This window comes from Thamnophis sirtalis, unplaced genomic scaffold, assembly GCF_051295495.1.
Source record: "Thamnophis sirtalis isolate CommonGarterSnake01/CBP01778 unplaced genomic scaffold, rThaSir2_p1.2 scaffold_17, whole genome shotgun sequence".
Classification (NCBI taxonomy): domain Eukaryota; kingdom Metazoa; phylum Chordata; class Lepidosauria; order Squamata; family Natricidae; genus Thamnophis; species Thamnophis sirtalis.
The window spans coordinates 220,959-240,649 of record NW_028261397.1 but is presented as its reverse complement, the minus strand read 5'-3'; the positions used below and the strand labels follow the sequence as shown (position 1 = coordinate 240,649).

General features: G+C 65.3%; 3 protein-coding genes across 3 annotated transcripts in view; 1 reads left to right on the top strand and 2 right to left on the bottom strand.

The window, feature by feature from the left end:
• Window positions 1-1,837, bottom strand: part of SERPINF2 (serpin family F member 2) — a 3,402-nt gene extending 1,565 nt beyond the window's left edge. Inside the window, 2 exon segments of the mRNA XM_087702892.1 lie at window positions 1,352-1,408; window positions 1,772-1,837. Coding sequence (XP_087559018.1) covers window positions 1,352-1,408; window positions 1,772-1,837 — 123 coding nt within the window.
• Window positions 1,838-2,919: 1,082 nt separating this feature from the next.
• On the bottom strand, window positions 2,920-13,670 carry WDR81 (WD repeat domain 81). The gene is given in 14 exon segments (XM_087702909.1): window positions 2,920-4,051; window positions 4,053-4,097; window positions 4,099-4,167; window positions 4,694-4,873; window positions 5,021-5,166; window positions 5,633-5,782; window positions 5,785-6,306; window positions 6,504-6,606; window positions 6,891-7,050; window positions 7,286-7,476; window positions 9,001-9,191; window positions 9,302-9,409; window positions 9,716-13,231; window positions 13,468-13,670. Coding segments are annotated over 13 exon segments (5,580 nt in total). The 5' UTR covers window positions 13,224-13,231; window positions 13,468-13,670; the 3' UTR covers window positions 2,920-3,844.
• Window positions 13,671-14,547: 877 nt separating this feature from the next.
• LOC148042353 (uncharacterized) lies at window positions 14,548-18,661 on the top strand. Its single transcript, XM_087702891.1, has 4 exons — window positions 14,548-14,563; window positions 14,920-15,354; window positions 17,204-17,447; window positions 18,259-18,661. The coding sequence occupies exons 1-4, from the start codon at window positions 14,548-14,550 to the stop codon at window positions 18,446-18,448; spliced, it is 885 nt and encodes a 294-aa protein (XP_087559017.1). The 3' UTR covers window positions 18,449-18,661.
• Window positions 18,662-19,691: the final 1,030 nt, after the last annotated feature.

Below are 19,691 nucleotides of genomic sequence, written 5' to 3'. Positions count from 1 at the left end.
CACCGTGGAGGGGATCGGACCAGATAAATGAGAATAGACCTGGAAGGGCCCCCGGAGGTCTTCTAGCCCAACCCCTCTGCTCGAGCGGGAGACCCTAGACCGTGGGTGTCAAACAGCCCCCAGCAGGTCAGATGTGTCACGCACTGGCCACGCCCAGTTTAGCGAACGGGGGGGGGGAATTCATGTCACATGATGCCACTGTGACCACCCGAGTTCGACACCCCCCTGCCCTGTATCTCATTTCACCCCAAAGGAAACTGTCCACTCTCCTCTTAGACCACCCGCAGCGCCAGAGCCCCAGGACGCCTGGCGTCCAGCCCTCCATACTGGTCCCTTCTCCTCCCTCTGAGGACGTTTCTCCCGAGTCCCAGTGGCTGCTCTCCCCCCTTGAGCCCCCATCCGTTGCTTCTTGTCTGGCCTTCTGGTGCTTTGGGGAATGGGGGGGGGCTCCTATTCTTCCGGGAAGCCCCTCAACTACTGGAAGATGCTGTCTTGTCCCCCCCAGTCCTTCTTTTCTCCAGACCGGCCACGCCCAATTCTTGCAACTTCTTCCTCTGTTTTAGCCTCCAGGCCTTTATTATTATTATTAATTATTATTAATTAGACTTATATACCGCTTCATAGGGCTTTCGGCCCTCTCTAAGCGGTTTAATTGAGTCAGCAACTTGCCCCCACAATCTGGGTCCTCATTTCACCCACCTCGGAAGGATGGAAGGCTGAGTCGACCTTGAGCCGGTGAGATTAGAACCACTGAACTGCAGATAACAGTCAGCTGAAGTGGCCTGCAGTGCTCCACCCTAACCACTGCGCCACCTCGGCTCTTCCTTTAACCCTCCTGGCTGCTCTTCCCTGATCCCTTTCTCCCCCCCCCCCCCCCGGCCTGCTGCCAAGATCCTCTCCCCGTTGCCCTGGACCAGCCAGCTGAAGGAGGAGGTCCATGGCCTGGTCTTGGCCTACAGAGGGACCCCATCACCCCTTGCCCACCAGGGCGTGGAAGCCCCCCTCCCCATTTCCTCTCCCAGCTGCCCTTTACACTGTGGGCAGGCGTCCCCAGGGGGGCCTCTCCTGCCCTTGGGAGGAGTTTCACCTTTGCCCCCCCCCAGGACTGACTCGGTCTTCTGCGCCCGACCTGCCTTTTCCGGCCTCTGCCCCTCCTTTGTCCTAAGAGCTGCCGCCCAGACCCTCCCGCATGGCTGCCAGGCAGGGCCGAGCAAAGCTCCCCACTTCCTGGCCCTGGGTGCCCCCTCGCTGACCTCCCCAGTGCCCCCTTGCAGGTTGGGGAAGCAGGATTTGAAGCGGCTTCCTCCGCTAGGGACGCACAGAGAAGCCACCCAGGCCCCCTCCTCCTTACCAGCAGCATGTTCCTCTGGGCACCGTCATCCCAGCCCACGTCGGGAACAAAGGTGGCCTGGAAGGGAAGCCCACAGTGAGCCACGGCTTCTTGCCACCCACTCCGGCTCTACCTCTGCAGGAGGCGGCATCAAAACACGGGAGACGGAGAGTGGCAAAGCCGTTTTCGGGAGGGGCTCTCTCTCATGGGGGGGGGGCACACCAATGCTGTCGACGGAAGAATGCTGCCCCCGTCCCCCTCGGCCACTGGCCCGACCACGGCAGCCTTCGGGAGGGAGGTCACGGTCAGCTACAGCAGCCACAGAGGCCTTCTGTCCAGGAGGGGCCAGGATTCGATTCCAGACCTCGGGCGGGGGTCTTCTTCCTCGTGGCCCCCCCCGCCCCACGGAAGGATCATCCAAGGGGAGCAGCTGCAACTCACCTGGTCTTGCCCAGCACTCAGAGCAGGCAGGCAGGCGGCCAGCAGTGGCCAGAGCAGCAGAGCCATCGGGAAGCGGAGGAGGGGGCTGCAGGAGGGGAGAGGCTGTGCTGACCTGGGGGCTCTGCGGAGGTTCCTTCCCCCCCCCCCTTCCCTTCCCTTCAGGACCCCCGGGGTCAGCCCTGGCACCAAGGGGCACTGGCTGCAGCTAGCCTGGTTGGGGAAGGGCCTCCTTCTTTGGCCCTCTCCCCCCCTCTGCGGAGGAAGTGCCACATTTCCTGGGGGGCAGGAAGCGCCCCCACCCCCACCCAGATCCGTCAGAAAGCCCCAGGAAACGGAGTGGCTTCCGGACTGCCCAAAAAAGGGCAAGGGTTGTGCAGGCCAAGGATGGCAGAATTCTTGCCCCCCCCCTGCTCAGTTCACCCCCTTGCTGCCCCTACTTCATCTCCTTCCTTGAGCAGCTTCTCCCCACAGCTCCGCCGCTACCCTGCTCCGGCCCTGAAAGGGGGCAGAAAGCCCCAGGCCAAGCAGGAACCAGCAGCAACGCCTGCGCCACAGATTCTTTCCCCCTGGCAGAATAAATATTGACTCCCGGCCTCCAGTTAAATATTTGTTCAGAATCTCAAGTCCAGGGAGCAACGCGGCCCCCTCCCAGGTTGACCGGAGGGGGTGGGCGGAGACAGGCCTCTGTGCCCTACAGGAAGCAGCCTCTCTGGGGAAGGGGCCCAGACCCCCCCCCCCACCTGCTCTTGGCAGTTTAGCCCCCCCCCATGAGCTCCTCTGAACAAATGGGGAGAAAGCCCCCCTCCGCCCAACGGCCCCCACTCTAGGCAGCCACTGCGCAGCCCTCCCCCTCCCGTGCTTTGTCAAGAGTGGACAGGGAGGTTTCGGGGGGGGGGTGTTGAGAAGGCAGGACCGGGCTCACTTGGGGGGAAAATGTCCCTTAAAAGCCAGCCACTCCAACCCCCAGGGGAGGGGAGGGCAGGAGCCCCACACAGCGTCCCTGTGGGGCTCTCGTGTCCAGCACATAACCAGGGGCTTCTTGGTGGGATTGGCCCCACTTCCGTCTACAGGCAGTTTCTTGACTTGGGCGTCGGGAACAGAATCGTTAAGTGAATCGTGGCCCCCTGTTTTACCACCTTTTTTCCCAGGCTCTTAAGCGAATCACAGCAGCTGCTACAAAGGAATCGTGGGGTCATGAAACGGATCCAGGTCCATCACTGACTCTGTCGCAAACCGAGTGACCGCCTGAGCCTCGGAGGCCGCAGAGCTGCTGGACCCACCGGCTGCTGAAAGGACCGGACTCTGACCAGGAGACTGGGGGGGGAGAAGGGGGGCTGCTGCTGTGGTGTCCCTCTTCTCAGACCCCTCGCAACGGCAGCCCCAGGGCTGGAATCGAGGCCAGGCTGACCTCCCCCGTGGCAGACCCACAGCGGGGCCCTTTCCACGGGGTCTCTGGAGAAAAGGCCTGTCGCGTCCTCGAATCCGAGTCCCGGTCGGGGGAGGGGAGAGGCGCTACCGCACCTGCCTCTCCTTTGCTCTTTGGAGGGTGGGGGGGGATGCCTCCTCCAACTGAGATTGGGGGGGGGGCTTCCCCGCCTCCTCAGCAAAATGTCATTGAGGATCTCAGCTTCTCAGGACGTTTATTTCTTGCAAATTGTTCAATCAACAGTGAGAACACCCCCCCCCCCCCCGTGTCTGCCCCACCATCCCAGTTCCAGGGGAGGGAGGGGAAAGTGCTGGACTGGATCAGGGGAGAGAAAGCAGTGAAGGGAGGAGCACAGCCTGGCAGTCCTGCCCCCCCCCCCCACAAAGGCTGTGGAATCCGGTGCTATTCCCTCCCTCCTCCTGCTAGCCCCCACGTTAGGGGGGAAGGGCACACAGATACCCCCAGGCATCCGGGGACATCTCTGCCGGTCCCCAGGGAGCATCAGGCACATAAGGTGAAGGGGGCGCTTGGCATTTCTTGGGTTGCCCTGCAGCAGGACTATGGGGGGGGAGGGTCGCCCCCGACCTTCCGGTTCCCCCCCCCCGGGCTTTTGGCCAGCCACAGCTGTCCCCGTCCAGAAGCAGGGGCTAGGCCAGCAGCCGGACAGTGCCGTTGTCCGAACCCAGCAGCAGCTGGCATTTGGTGGGAAGGAGAGCCAAGCTGGTGAGGGTCCCTCGGAAGTTCTCGGAGCTCAGCTTGGTGGTCCCGGGGGCCGAGGGACCCTGGAAAGCGTAGACGCTGATCCTGTTGGCCACCGTGCCGGCCACCACCTCACTGCCGTAGAGGTCGAAGGTGGTGGACGGGCTCCGAGGAGGACTTGTACATCTGCAGGGGCTTCGGGCTCCAGGTCTTTCCAGATGGTCAGCGAGTGGTCGGAGGAGGAGCTGACCAGCATGTTGCCCTCCGTGGCCTAACAGGGAGAGGAAATCAGCCTTGACCCAGCGCTGGTAGGTCCCAGGAGTGCTGCGACAGCCCTCGCCCACCCACCCCCCCTTTGCCCCTTCCCAGAATGGAAGGGAGGCTGGGAGGCTGCTAGTGGGCAGTGTCCGCCCCCAACTGCCCAGGGCTGAGACGGGAGGGGGCTGCAGGCTCCTTGGGGCCCCTGCTATTCCGCCCAGGGGCTAAACCCCATCTGCTCAGTGTCCAGGGGAGGCTGCCAGCACCTTTGCCAAGTGATGCCAGGGAAAAGCTCCAGCGTGAAGGGCCACCAGCACTTCCAGGACTCCCAAAGGCTCTGCTTCCACCCAGGCCCACCACCAGGCCAGGCAGCCTCCTCATTCCCCAGGCAGCCCGGGAGCTGGGCAACCCCAGAGTCCCCAGGGCAGGCTGATGGGTCTCCTGGAAGTGGCCCTTGGAGCTGCTGGGCACAGGAGCAGGAACCAGGATGGGCCTGGAAGTCGCCCTGGGGCCGCTGCGGCCTTCGCCCCGCCGCTCACCTTGACCTGAAGGATGTCTCCCTCGTGGGCTGACCAAGCCTTCTGGATCAGGCCCGTCCGGGTGTCCAGAAGGACCATGAAGCCAGAGGAGAAGCCGGCTGCCACGCTGCGCCCGCTGGGACTGACAGCCAGGCAGCGGATGAGGCCGGCGTTGGGTGCGCTGGCCAGCCGGAATTCCTGCTGTAGAGCCCAGAGTGCAGAGGCGTCAGGGGACGATGGGTCATCGCCTCCACGAAGATCACTTCCCCAGCTAGGAAAAGCAGAGCAAGACCCTTGCCCCCCCCCCCCGCCACTCCCCTCCCCCCCCGCCATGGTCCCAGGCGCTACCTGCCAGCCTGGCTTCCGGTGGTCGATGAAGCGGAGCACCGAGTCTGCGCTGGCGATGCTGATGCTGCCGTAGGGGGCGGGCATAGGGCAGAGGGCCGTGATGGGGGCCTTGGAGTCCAGCGCCTCAAAGCTACGCACCCCTTTTCCTGCAGAAGAGACCCGGCTGAGCTGCGCCCTCAGAGGGAAGGGGCCGCACAGGGGAAGGGGCCGTGCCCAGGAAGCACCGGAGGAAGGTTTCAGAGACTCTCCCCAATGCCCTGACCCGCACCGAAGGGGTGTCAAGCAGAGTCTCTGAGTTGCTTCCAAATTGTCTTTTTCAAAAAAAAGGGGTGAACTGCCCCACCGGGGTCTCCTTTCCTCCAGCTGAGGTGAGGAGGGGGCCTCTCCACTCAAGGAGGAGCTAATGCATCAGTCTTGGGCCCCAGGAGGGGAGGGAGACCCCGCAGCCTTGAGCTTCAGGGAGACCCTCTGCCAGGGACTGCCCACCATGGCCACGGAAGGCGCCTGCGGATGAGCCCCCCACGCCCCCAGTCCCAAGCACCTCGGGGTCCGTCCAGGCCATTTGCTGGTGGTGAGTCGAGGTGGCCGGAGACTAAGGGGGGGGGCACCTACCAGTGGGGACGTCCCAGATGTGGATGGTGCCGTCGCAGCTGACCACGTGCTGCGGGGCCTCCAGCAGGCCGACGTAGAAGACGGACTTCTTGTGCCGGTCGTAGGTCAGCCGGGGCTCGGTCTCGTGGGTGCCGTCCCCCCGGTTGTAGAGGGCCAGAGGCGCACGGTCTTGTCCTTGCTGCCGCTCAGGAAGAAGTCCTCCCCGCTCAGGGGGGCCAGGCACTTGACGGCCCCCCCGTGGCCCACGAAGCTCTGCAGCCTGATCTGGTGGAAGTGGAAGGGGGGGTCGTGCTGCCCGACCCCGATCTCGTACTGCCAGTAAGCCAACCAGTTGCCCGAGAGGAGGCGGGCACTGGAGCGCAGCTCCCGCTTGAGCGTCTCCCCCTCCGGGCCCCCCAGCTTGGGGAGCAGGCCGCCCCTGGCCCCGCCCGAGAACTCCTGCTGGCCTTCGGGGGGCACCTGGATGCGGTTGCCCACCAGCACGCCCCCGAAGGTGCCCGAACGCGGGTCCTCGGGCAGGGCGGGAGGGGGCTTGGCTCCCAGCGCCTCCTGCTCCGAGGGGGCCTGGCCCGGCCCAGCCTGCCTTTCGGACAAGGGAGTAGCCTGCTCCAGGTGAAGGCTGGCCAGCTGCCTGACGGAGGCGTGGTTGGGCACAATCGTGTGGAAGGCGTCACCTGCCGGGAGGGGAGGAAACAAAAAGAGAAAGAGGAGAGTTTTGCTCCCAGGTGGGGGCAGGGGGGGGTTATCGCAAAACCCCCTGAGAAGCTTCCTGCCCCCCCCCCCGACCGATGGAGAAGCCCAGCCTCCCCCCTCCCTCTCTTGCAGGGCGCAGGGGAGGGGCAGGGGGAGGAGGGAGGGGCAGGGTTCTCACCCAGCAGAGAAGAGAAGGGCACGAAGGCAACGTAGGCCATTTCTGGGCTGAAGACCTTCTGGAGCTCCAGAAGAGCCGAGGGGTCCGGAGACGGCGGCTGGCCCTGCCAAGAGGGGACCTGCTTTGTCACACCTGCAGAGCGGCTGAAGGAGAAGGAAAGGCCCTCCCCGCCCGTTGCCTCCTCTTGGAGCCCCCGCAGGAGACTTTCCTGGCACAGAAGGCTCCCGGCTCATTCCCACAGCAGCCGCCGTCCGGCCATGCCATCTGGACAGCTGCCAGGAGGAGCCCCTTTGCCCACCCCAGCAGGATCCCAGAGGCAAATTGGAGGGCGGGCACTGAGCGTGGCCCCTCCCATCAGGGACCCTCCCAGGGGCACAGCAGACTCACGGACTCCGAGGGCAGCGAGGAGAAGCTCCGGAAGAAGCCGCGGAGGGCGTCGCGCAGGTGCTGCTGAGCCATCTCCGGTCCGATCCGTAAGCAAACCAGCACCATCAGCCGGATGGTTTTGAGGCACAAGACGACGCGGCCCTGGGCCCCACTGGGGAAACTGTTGGGAAGAGACCCTCAGCACCCACCGCGCTGCCCAGCCTGCCCCCCCCGCCCCACCCCCCTTGGCTGCCACATGGGAATCGCAGGCATCGCTTAAGGGGTGGGTGGGGTGGGGGGTCTGTGCCTCTTCCAGCCGCCCCTCCGAGGGGAGCCTGTGCTGCACACGGGTGCTGAAGGAAGAGGCTGGCGGTACTTTGGGCGCGGCCACTCGGCCCCCTCCCAGCCAGGCGCACCTGAGGGTGGGTGAGGTGAGGAAGCCCAGAAGGGGGAGCAGGACCTCCTGGCCGATCCTGGGGAGGATGTCCATCAGGGTGCTGTCCGACAGGTAGACCACGATCTTCTGGCCGAGCGCCACGGCTGCCAAGAGCCCAGCTTCCTTGCGGCTGTTCAGGCGGCTGGCTGCCGTCCCACTGCCAGGAGCAACCTGGAGGGAAAGCCTGGTGATGGGCAGGGACCGGAGCCCCCCCCTGCAGCCCCCCCCCCACGGCCGAGCAGAAGGCCCCTCTCGGCCGACTACGACAGTGCTTCCTGCCGTGCCAAAGAGGGGCCCCTAGTGGGGATGCGAAGGGTTTGGGGAGGGGGCCACAATCCAGCCCATGGCAGGGAGGGGCAGGAGCTCAGGCCAACGGCAGGGGTCAGCGAGGGGGAGGCTTCACGCGCTGGACAGGCTGGCCTTTTCCTCCACAGGGGGTGGGGAATGGGGAACTCTCTCCGGAGAGGCTGAGGAGTCGAGGAAGGGGGGGGAAGCTGAATGGCAATGGAATGGGAGGGGGGCAGAAGGGGCAGAAGGGTCAGCTGGAGGTCCGTTTCAAAGAGGCGCCTTGCTGACTCGGATGGCGGGGAAGAGGAAGGCGACATGAAGCGGGAGAGGGGGGGGCTGGGATTCTATTATGGGGCCAGGAGGGGGAATCTGTGACACACGGAGGGCACAGGTGCCAGGCAGAGCCCTCCGCCCCAGCTCAGCGCCACCACGCCTGTGCGCACCCCTCCGCTGCCCAGCTGATTTCCCGGTCTTGGCCACACGTGCACAGGGGCAGGGCGCATGCGGGAGATGTGCTCTCATGCGCAGGGGAGAGCGCGGGGGGGCGGCTTTTGGTCCAGGAGGCTGCAAGGAGGCCTGCTAGGCCCAAGACAGAGCACCGGGGGCGGTCACATGCGCATGTGCGGGTGGGGGAAGACAGGGGTGTCACGTATACATGCGCAGGAGGCTGTCACACATGCATTGCACCATGGGTGCGGGCACGCATGTACTCGTATGGGCTTTTGGCCCATGACGACATCCCTGCTAGAGGGCATAAATTCAGGGGCTGCCTGGCGTTTCCACAGCCTGAAACAGGAAGAGGGTCTCGGGGGGGGGGGGGAGGGAGGAAACACTCGGGTGAGACTCGCCCAGGGAGTGGCCCCTCCCACAACGGAGCCTCTTCCTCGGAGGGAAGAGCTGACGTAAAAATGAGGAACTGCCTGATGGAAGCAAAAGCAGAAGGGCCCCAACAGGCTTCCTCTGCAAAAGGCCTCAGTCCGGGGTGCGGGGGCAGACAGAGACTGACCCCCCCCCTTCCCTTGGCAGAAGCTGTGCACAATATGGGAGGGGGGGGTCAGTCTCTGGCCTGCAGGAGCCCTTCAGCAGGACGAAGGCTGCAGTGCAAGGACACCCAGCCTGGCTAAGGGCAGCCTTTGGGTGCTGATGGACGGCCAGCCCACCGTCCTTCAGCTTGGAGGGTAGAAACCCTCCAAGAAATGCCCCCTGCCCGTCCAGCTGCCTGACCTCCACAGTCTCTCCTTGCGGCCTGGGCACCAAACTCGGGGAGGGGTTTTTAACCAAAGGGGGGGGGCTACAGATCTCCCACGGCCGACACCTGCGGTCCGGCAGGAGTGCCCGAAACGGCCATCCCTGAGTGGGCGGTGCAGTGGAGGTTAGGAGGGCCGGGGCAGAAGGCGGAAGACTGACCAGGTAGCTGATGTAAGGCAGGTAGAGGTAGGTGAGGACCGGCTCCCCGTAGAGGTGTGCTATGTGGACCAGGCAGGTGAGCACCGGCTCGGAGACCATGTCGCCCGCCACGGGCCGCCTCTGCTCCAGGTTCCCAGCGTTCGGAGGGCCACCCTCTTCGGCCCCAGCCACAAACTGCTGCCTGCTTGCACCTGGGGGGGGGGAGCAGGAGCGTTGCCTAGGCGGTGGGAGGGGTGCATCCCGAGCCTTGCCAGCCATGCCACGCTGCCACCCGCACTCCCGTCCCAGGAGAGAAGCTCACCCAGATAGCAGGAGGCCAGCAGCCGGAGGAGGTTCCTGGCGACGTACCGGCAGGCGGTGGTGGGGCCCAGCTTGGCCGAGAGCCACCGCACCATCTTGCAGGCTGTGTCTGCAGTGAAGAGGGCAGATAAAGAGCAGCCCCAAAGTCACACCCAAAGCTCCCAGCCGTGCTGGCTCTCCTGCCCCCTGGGACACAGCAGGCCAGGCAGAGCCTCCAGCTGCTACGCTGGGGCACCCCCTCCCCCGTGGCTCCCCCCTCCTGGATTCTGACCCCCGCTGGGTGGGGCGCTCCTGCTCTTCAAGCCAGGCCAAGGGGAAACCCTGAGCTGCAACGACCTGCTCCGTAGATCATTGCCCAGCAACCCCCCCCCCCCGAACTCTCTACAGGACCCCTCTCAGTCACGCGGCAACTCACCTAGCAGGATACTCTGCTCTTTGTCCACATCCTGGTCCAGCAGATCTTGCCGGCTTTCCCCAGGCTCTGCCTGCCCATCTTCCTCAGCCAGAGTGGCCTCTGCAGAGTGGCCAGCAGCTCCTGAGAGAGCTGGCTCTTCTGTGGTCAAAGCAGCCTCCTTGCGGCCTTCTTCCCCGTCCTCTTCCTCCTCCTCCTCCTCCTCCTCGCTGTGCTTTGGGTCACGGCTGCCGTCCAGGCACTGAAGGCCGGCAGCTTTATCTTGTAGGTCCTCCGCCAGGAGTTCCTCGCCGGCATCATCCTTGTCGCTCAGCTGGCCCAGGCTCAGGGCCTCGGCCAGGTAGAGGCCGTTTGGAAGCTCCTCGCTCTCTGGCGGGTAGGCCTGGTCGTGGAGGCTGATGCCGGACATGTAGTTCACCAGCTCCAGGCCGGCGTCCCCCTTGGCCTCCTCCCCAAAGGAGCGAGAGTCCGGGCTGCTCCTGCCGCTCTCCTCGCCGTCCTCCTCCGCCGCGCTCAGCATCAAAGCCTTGTTCTCCTCCTGGAAGGAGCCCTCTGCACCCCCCAGCACCTGCAGGAGGTGAGGCAGCAGGTGGGCGAGGAAGGGCTGCAGCCCCAGCCGGGCCATCAGCTGGGCCACGAAGCAGTCCGTGTAGAGGTAGAAGCGGCCGTGGAGGCCCCGGGGGCTCTCGTAGGCACCGATCAGGAGCTTGAGCAGGTACTTGTTGGTGTTCTTGGGGCCCAGGGCTCTGGCGATGGGCTCAAAGAGATACCAGGCGGCGTGGACAGCCGTCCTCTGCTCAGACAGCAGAGCTAGGATGAAGGGCAGCAGGATCTCCAGGCCTTCGGGAGTGATGCCGCTCAGCACCCCGTCCAGCTGCTGCCACAGCTGGAAGACCAGCTCGCGGCCCTGCCCCTCGTCCCCGGCCTCTTGGGAGAGGTAGGTCAGGATGAACCTGTGCAAGGCAGGGAAGTACGCCGGGAAGGGCAGGACCCCGCTGTGGGGGCTCAGCAGCTGCCAGGGGCACGGCGGGGGCAGGCCTTGCCAGACGGGCTTGTAGGCGAAGAGCTGGGGCCCCCTGCTGCCCCCCTCCTCCCCGAAAAGCTGGAGGTCCGGGACCTTCAGCCGCAGCAGCACCTCCAGCAGATGCTGCAGTGGAGGGGGAACCTCCTTGGGATGAAGCCAGCAGAGCCTCCGGACAGTCTGGAAGCGCTCCCGCAGTGAGGCCGTCGGCTTGGAGGTGCGCAGCTTGGGGGCAAAGAGGATCTCACCCACTAGCACCCCCAGCACCTGCATGTCCCTCTGGAAAAGGTCCGAGAGAGCCACTGGGGGCGGCAAGGGGGGTTGCTCCAGCCGGCCCACCGCCCCGTGCGCAGCCTTCAGCAGGAAAGCATCCAGCTTCTCCAGCTCCTCCAAAGCCTGGAGCAGCTTGTGGCCCTCTGGGAGGACCAGCTTCTCCTCCACCCCTTCCCCCTGGAGGAGGGGGCCAGCGGCCTTGGTCCTCCAGCCGAGAGGCCTGCTGTCTACAGGGAAGCCGGGGCCCTGGGCGGGAGGACCGGGCAGCTCCGAGCCTCTGCCGGGCACCGGGGTAGATTCCAGGGCCTCCGCCCCCTGCTCCACCTCCTCTCCCAGGCTCGGCCCGAACTGGCTTTCGCAGGCAGCTGCATCAATGACCAGCCCAGCAGTCGCATGTCTCCACTTGGGGGTCTCCAGCACTCGTGTCTCCTGGACTGCGGGGATGAGGGGTCGGGCGAAGAGAGGGGCCTCCGTAGGCAGAAGGGTGGCCCCCACCAGCCGCCGGGGGTGGGGCTGATCGAAGAGTTGCACCACTCCGTAGCTGGTGAGGTGGGTGTGGTTGTCCACCAGATGCAGGCAGACGTTCTTCTCCTTGACCGCCTCCTTACCCAGCAGCTTGTAGCCAAAGGTGAGGTCGATCCAGTGGTGCAGGTCCCGAGAGACCTCTGGGCTCTCTAGTAGGGTCCGGTGGGCAGCAACAAACTCTTCGCAGGAGCCGTACCAGGGCGGCACCTCCAGATCCGGCATGTCGGGGTGGATGGACTTGAAGATGGTGGGGTCCGAGTAGAACTCGGGGATGCACTCATCAGGGGTCCAAGCCTGCATGCGCTCCAGGTTGGCTGGGTATTCGTTGGGCTCCCACTGGGACCGGACATGGGTGCACAGCACCGCCTTGGGTGTCCGCCGGGCTGTGTAGACGTAATAGGTGATGTCGGAGAGGACGTCCGAGATGTGATGAGGAACGTGAGGCTGCTCCCCACTCAGGCCGCTTCCCCCCACCACAAAGGCCTGCTTGGTCATCTCATAGGTGAAGTCCAACTGCTTGTCCCCCTTGTTCAGGCGGAACTTGGACTTCCGCAGGTCCCGGAATTGTCCTCCTGGGGTGGTGAAGTCCATCACCCAAGGGAGCACCGGATGATAGTTGGGGTCCCTCGGGCGCCGCCCCACCAATCGGTTCAGGTGCATGAGGTAGTCAAAGTTGCTGAGGCGGCCATTCACCCAGTCCAGCACCAGATCCCCGAGGTCTAGCACGGACCCAGCCCCTTCTTCTTCAGCCGCGGGGCCCCTGGTCCCTTGGCCCTCTGCTGACACTTGGTCTGGAGTGCTAGAAGCTACTGCTGCGGCTCCTCCCTCCCCGGCCCTCTCTCTGCCCGGCTGCTCGTACCCTTGAAGTGGGACCCTGAGCCGGGCACACAGCTTCTCATCCACAGCCACGTCCTCTAGCGAGAAGATGCCACATGCCAGGCCTGCCTCATGGCAGGCCTGCATGGCCAGCAAGACCTGGAAGAGGATGAAGAGCAGTTTGGCATGGCTGTTTGTCAGCTTGGCGGGGCTGAAGGTGATGAGGTCACGCAGGGAGTACCATACGTACGGGAAGACCAGGAAGAGCATCTCCGAGGACTCCACCAGGACATCCGCCTGCAGGACACTGGAGAAGCGTGGGGGGGCGTGGCAAGGGGCGTCGTCCTCTTTAGCAGGAGAGGAGCCAGAGAGGGCCCTCCCCACGTGGACCAGCGGGCAGCAGTAGAGCTTCTGGAGGGCCGCCCGGAGCCCCTCCAGGGCCTGGACAGAGGCTGGAGCCGGGGCCGGGTAGTAGCGCTGGACGTACGAGCGGTGGGCTTGTTTCCAGAGATTCCTACAGTTCTGGGAAGCCACCCTGCGCATGAACTCGTGAAGGGTCTCTGGGGTTCCTGTGGGCTCTTTCTGCGCATTGGCACTTGCGGTCAGCTGGTAGCGTAGCCAAACTTTCTGCAGTCCGTGGAGTTCCACTCGGGTCCAGCCTGCGGGCAGCTTCTGAACCGAGTGCTGGAGACAGGCGTGGATCTCCAGCTCGCTGAGGCCTTCGGGCTGTGGGCACGAGACAGGCAGCACCCCCCGCTCCTTCAGGCTCGCCAGCCATTTTAAGGGCACGAGAGCAACAACGTGGGAACCCCTGAGCAGCAGCTGACTGCGGGCGATGCCCAAGTCTTTCTCCACCTGTGCCAGGAGGGGATCCATTGCAGCTCCTCACCGTTCCCTGCAGAGGCAAAGACTCGGGGTCACACGGGGAAGGAGAAGCGGGCAAAGCAGCGCCACTTCCTACCCCTGCCCCTTGGCTGACAGCCCCTCCCCCGGAGCCAAGCCTCGGTCTCCCCCCCCCACCGCATTTGTGGCCCTGCATTTGCCCTCCTCTGCTCCCGCCCGAAGTCTGCAAGGGGGCACCCCTGCCCCGCCCTCCTCCCGGGCTCAGCTGCCTCCAAACCTGGAGTCCCGGAACCCCTCCGAGCCGGCTACCGGAAGGGGTGTCCGGCCTGGCCGCGGACTCTCCGGAGCGCAGGAGGCGACAGCTCAGCGGGCAGAGAGGCGAGGCTAGCGCGGATGGGCTGCAGCTGGGGGCGCCGGGGGTGGGGGGAGGACTCTCCCGCTGCAGCCGGGACTCACCGGGAGCACGAGCAGCCCCGCCTCCCGCCCTCTTGGATCAGCTGATGCGCGGGAGGGTCACGTGGCGCCGCTGCTCCGGAAAGACGCAAAGTCCACGTGGCCGCCGCGTCGGGGCTGCCCCCTCCCACCCACCCCCCAGCAACAGCTTTGGGGGCTTCTCCGAAGAGACGGGCCTCCCCTCCCTTGCGGACGGGCACCCGGGGCTCATCTGCAGCGTGTTCCCCGCCTCCTGCACGCGCGGGCCGCCTTTCGGGGACCCGAGGCCTCGGGGCTGGTGCGGCGGGGTCCAGCAAGGGGCGCCTACAGCGGCCTCGGCCGGTCCTTGCTGGAGGAGGGCAACCCGGGAAGAGGGCGGCGGTGGGCGCTTCTGCCTTTGTTCGGCTTCTATAGCGGCGCCTGACTGAGAGGCGTCCGGTGGAGCCCCGTCGGGAGGGGAGAGTCAGCAGTCGGGCAGCCTGTTGGGCCGCTTGGCGGGCAAACCCGGGGGCTGAGCGGCGTCGCGTTGCCTGCCGCGGCAGCACCTGCCGAGCAGAAAGCCCCTGGGCCGACTCCAGTTCATCCCCCAGCCGGCCCTTCCGCCCCCTTTGCGAGAAGCCCCCAGCGGCCCCGAGTCCGTTGCAGGGGGCAGGCGGCGGTCCGAGAGCTCAACTTGGGCTGCTGCAAATCGAAGCGCTCATGTGGAAGGGGAAAACCGCACGGCCCCCGGCCTACTTTGAGAGTCCCGCCGGCATCCTTCGCTTCAGCCTGCGGAGGCTCATTCTGGACAGGCTGCGCCCGGGGAGTGGGCGCGCAGGGGGATTCCTGCGTGGGGGGGGTTTCCGGAAGAAGGCCGCCGCCGCCGCCTTCGTGGACTTCCTGAGCAGCCTGGCCGAGCGCCCCTCCCCCACGCCCACCCGGCCGAATGCGGAGCTTCGCAGGTAAAAGGGCGGGGCGGGGGGCGATAGACCAGCCACTGCCAGCAGCTGAAAGAGCCGCTGTCTGCGGAGGTCGGAGGGAGCCCCTGCGAGGTCCCTTAGTAGAGGAGCCGGAGCGAGGGGCGGGCTGTCTTCTGAAGGGAGGGGGGCGGCTGGACTCTGCTAAAGCTGAAAGAGGCCGAGCCGCTGCTCTGTTGGGCCAGGGAGCCGCCTGGCAGAGGCTTGCAGGTGCCCAGACTCGGGGTCCAGGATCCCACTGCCTGCAAGGCCCTCCTCCCATGCTTCCTTAGCCCCCTTCCCCCCCCCCCAGTGCACCCACAGCTTTGAATTCCTAATGCGCTGGTCAGCCTGACCATTAGGTGATGGGGAGATGGGTAGGGCAGTGCCGGGCGTCGGCAGCTCTGCCTGGAAACTGGGCTGCGTCGCCTCCCGTGACTCACCCAGGAATGTCTGGCGGAAAGGGGATTTGCTGCTGGCCAAGGACAGGGCTTTGGCTGGCCCACCACCCACCCACCCCAATTTGGAAGACACCATGGGGAAGGGAAGATGGGGCAGGGAACAAGCTGTTCCAACTTGGAAAAGGCCCCTTCCTCTTTGGAGTGGCTGCCCAGGGCTTTGGCCAGCTGAACGCTATCTCCTCCCCATGCCAACCTCTAGGGCAAAACCCTGTGGAGCCAGCCCTGCATGGAGTCCAGCTGGCCTCTGCGTCTGCCCACCCACTCAGGGAGGGGGACAGCAAGTAAGTGGCGTTCTCCTGCCGTGGCTCAGCTTGGAATGGCTGTCCAGGGAGAACTGAAGAGGTGGGCAAGAAGGGTGCCAAAGGCTGCCTGCCCTTTCCGTTTGGCCTCAGCCCCAGAACCACACGGGTAGGGCTCTCTCCCTACGCTCAGGCCCAGTGGGAAGGAAGCCTGGTGGCTGCGGACCTGTGGCCAACCTTGGCTACTGCTATGGGAATGTGTGGTGTTGCCAAGCATCACTCTGTATGCAGAGCCTTTGGCCGCAGCAAACGCCAGCTGGAAAGGGCATCTGTCCCTGGGCTCCTTCTCCAGCCACCCTCTCCTCCTCCTGTTCCTTCAGATGGGATGCCCATTGTGCAGGGTGGCTGGAGAAGGCGGCTCCCCCCCATGCCCTCCCCTGCTGGCATCTCAGAGAGCCTCAAAGACCCTGCTGTTCACCCAGGCCTTGGGCAAGTCCCTGTACAAATATAAGAAATAAATGCATTTCAGGTTGGAGACTCATAGAAATGGAGTAGGTCAGTTCTACTCAATCTCGGCCACTTTTAAGATGTGTGGACTTCAACTCCCAGAATTCCCCAGCTAGCAAGAGTGGCCCAGGTTGAGAAACATTTAAGACTTCCCATCTTTTGAATATCTACTGATGAGGCCTGAAAGTTGGGATCCCCTCAGAGTTTGGCATAAGATATGGACAGTTATACAAATGTTACAAATAAATAAAATGTATTTGCTTTCTTCGTCAACCCTTTCATGTATCAGATCAATGCTTACACCATTCCTGGCCAAGATTCTCCGCCTGGTTTTGTGACTCAACGGAAAAGCATCGCATTTGTTTCCTTGCACACAATCCTGCTCCTCCTTTCACCCCCAGATCTTTTCTTAGTTCCCCCCCCCCTTCTTCATGAGATTTGCTTATTTATATCTCAACCGCCCAGCTCCGTCTCCCCATCAATAAAGTTGCAGAATGGAAGATTCCTGCCCTGGCAGGACTAGAAGACCTCGGAGGCCCCTTCCAACCCCAGGATTCTGCCACCCTTCAGAAGCAGTCGCGGGCGACCTTGCCACGCGTGCCCCCTCCTCGCTCGCCTGCCTTTACGGTCCCCTCTGCCCCTCCTCTCAGGGCCTGGCGGGGGAGGAGGAGGAGGAGCTCGGATCGCATCGCACCCAAGTAGTCCGCTAGGCGCTCCGCGTTTCTTGCGAAGGCCCAGCCGGGCCAGAACCGCTCCAGACTCATCGGATTAACCGATGAGAGCTCCGCTCCAGCTGCTTCGCCCGCCCGGTCGGGGCAGGGAGAGGGGCGGGAGGGGGTCCGGGGCGCTCCTTTCCGAACCGAGCGGCTCGCTCTTGCCGGGGGGCGGGGGGGCGCTGGACACGCGGGATCGGGCGCAAGGGCGGCGCTGGCCCTTTAAGCAATCTGCACAGTCATCGTCCGCACCGCCAGGATTGCCAAGTCACCGGGTTCAATTCAGTTCTCTCGGCCACGCCCCTCGGGGGCCCTGATTGGCCTGCGGCCGAGGACAGCTCCACTTCCGATTGGGTCCCGCACTTTGCAACAACTTCTCGGAATCTTGCCTACGTCACCGAAGTGGAATTCTTAAAGCTGCAGTGCGCGCGAAGGGGGGCGGCGCGGGGGGCCCCGGGGACCTTTCCTGGCGCAGGAGTGGCGGCCTCCGGGGGGAGTGGTCGCGCCCCGCTTGGTTCTCTGGGCCGCGCCGCGCGTCCCGGGAGGCCACGGCTGCGCTCTGCGGGTCAGGAGGCCTCTGCGAGGACCGGGGGAGGGGCTCTCGCCCCTTTAAGGCCCCCTCCCGAGTGGAAGAAAATGCCAACTCACAGTGGCGCTGGGCATGACGGGAGGGCGCAGGCGGAGACGAAACTACATTTCCCGGCAGCCTCCTCCGCGCCGTGCCAGGGAAAGGAAAGGGCTCCTTGCCGCGGGTCAGGCCGGCGGCTCTCGCCAAGCCCCCGCCCGGCGGCCGGCACGTCGATCAGCTCCGCCGCATTCGCGGATTGGCCGCTTTCGCGAGGGGGGCTGTGACGGAACCGCCTCCGCTTCTGCCCGTTGGCCGATCCGCCCGCCAATCCGAGGGCGGAGCGGCCGGGCGGCGATTGGGCGGCGAGCGAGGCGGCCAGCTGATCAGAGGCAGCGGCAGCCGGTGAGCGAGCGTGGCGGTGGCGGCGGCGGCGGCAGGGCAGGGCAGGGCAAGCGGTGGCGGGCCGAATGAGCGGTCGGCCGGCCGGAGTCTCCTCCGACGAAGGGCAGGGGGCCGGGCGGCGACACTCGGGGGCGACCCGGGGCCGGTTCTGGCCATCGAAGGGGTGGCGGCCGCAGTCGGGTCACCTTCCGCCTCTCCTGGTGGGCGACGCAGCGGAGCCTCTGCCCGACGGGGGCCCCGGGGAGGGCGGCGGCCGCGGGGCTCCCGCTGGCAGCGGGCGTGCGGGGGGAGATCGGCCGGGCCGTCGTCGGAGGGGAAGGAGCGCGCCGCTCGCCGCCCCGAAGAAACTTTCTGCCGCGCCCCGCCGGGCCAGAAACTGGGCAGCCGCCGTCGCGCGCCTCGGTGGCCGCGGCCGGGACGCCCCTGCTGCTGATTCATGCCTCGCAGCCGGCGGCGGGCGGGGCGGGGGGCGGGGCGGAGCGCCTGCCCGTCCTTGGGCCGAAGTTCAGCGGCGTCGGAGGGGCCGTCAGACGGCTGGAATGCGGAGCATCCGGAGCAGGCACGCGGGGAATGCGCGCCGGCCTTAGCGCGGCCCCGCCGGGGCTCCCCTCCGCGTTCCACGCGGGCGGCGGGTCTTGCCGGGTGCCAGGCGGGTCCAGGGTTGCGGAGAAGCTCCGAGACGGGGCTGCGATGATGACTCAGGCGACGGGCGGCGTCTGGGGCGGAAGCGGCTCCGGTCTTTCTGCTGGGTGGGAGGCGAGTGCCGGGTCTTCCCTCCGCTCTAACGGCGCCCCTCTCTCCCCCTCCCCAGCCTGGCGCTCCGGCCCCTTTGGCTACCCGCAGCAGTTCTTCAGTGGCACGCTTTACGTCCCCTCCGGCAACTAAAGCTGCCAGTTGAAGAACTGTTGGCCGTAGCTGCACTCGGCCAGGGCCGGCCCACGGACGGACGGACGGACCGACACAGCCCCGGCCGGCAGCTGCACCGGGTCCTTGACAGGTAAGGCAGCCTGCTAGTCCGTCCTTCTCCGGAGCCCCCGGGACGTCCAGGCCTCTCCTGCCGGGCCAAGAGGGGCCTCGTTGGACAGCTGCAAGTGGTGGACTGCTGCTTTGCCCCGCCCCGCCCAGTCGGGCCTTGGCCTGCTGCCTCGGCTGGTCCCGGCTGGGCTCTGTGGATGATATGGGGGTGTCTGGCTGCTCCCCTGGCCGGAGGAGGTCCCAGCTCCCCTCCTTTTCCTCTGCGTTGCTGGGCAGAGGCTTCCAGTGAACCTGTTTCCCCAGCCCCCCCCCCACACACACAGGGAGCATGGGTGGTGGGACCCTCGGAGCCCTTTTGCTCCTCATCGCAGCAGCAGCAGCAGCAGCACCTGGGGTGGTGGGCTTGGCCAGGGGCTCCCTGGTGTTCAGCCCAGTTCCCAGGATGTGACAGGAAGAGGCAGGCGGGGCTGAGTGGAAAGGGGCGTGTGTGATCCTCTTTCCCCCTTGGCCCAGCAGTGGGGGGGGGTGGGGGGCAGGACCTAGGTGGAAGCCTGCCAGCTGAGTTGAGGAGACAGAAGCTGCCCTGGCCCAGCCCTCTGAGGCCTTGTCCTGTCCCCAGACAACCTTTTCAGGGGGGGGGGGGGACAGTATAGGCTTCCCTGACATTCAGGAGTCGGTGCCCTCCAGGCGTGCAGATCGATGCCAGGACGGCCACTCCATCTGCTGGCTGAGCGTGGAACTGCTGGGCTGTGGAAGCTGGCGGTCCAAGGGAGAACCCCGGGAGGGCTGGGGTGGTTGGGGGGATTCTGCTTCTGCCTTGGAACTGGGTGGGTGCTGCGTCCTGCTTCCTTCGTACTAAGCTAGGAAGGAACATTGCATGGAAGGGCAGGGACAGATTTCATAACCTTCCCTCTCCCCCCCCCCCTTTGGGGCTCTGTTGCTCTTGGTCCAGTTCGCCCTGCAGCGGGATTACACCCCCCTCCCCCACAACTGCAGCTATAAATAACCGAGGCCCAGAAGTCTTCTTTCCTTTCAGCCTCTTCTTTGACAGAAAGGACTTGGCCTGTTCCAGCCGGAGGGAGTCGGACCATCCCACCCGCCAGAGCAGACTTTCCCAGCCTTGAAGATGCGTGGACTTCAACCTGGCTGGCTGGGGGATTCTGGGAATTAAAGTCCACATAAAGTTGCCAGGCCGGGAAGCCTTAGCGCCCAAGGCTGGAGCAGAGCCAAAAGCCTCCTGGGGGTCGGTGGCCCCCTGCTCAAAAGTCT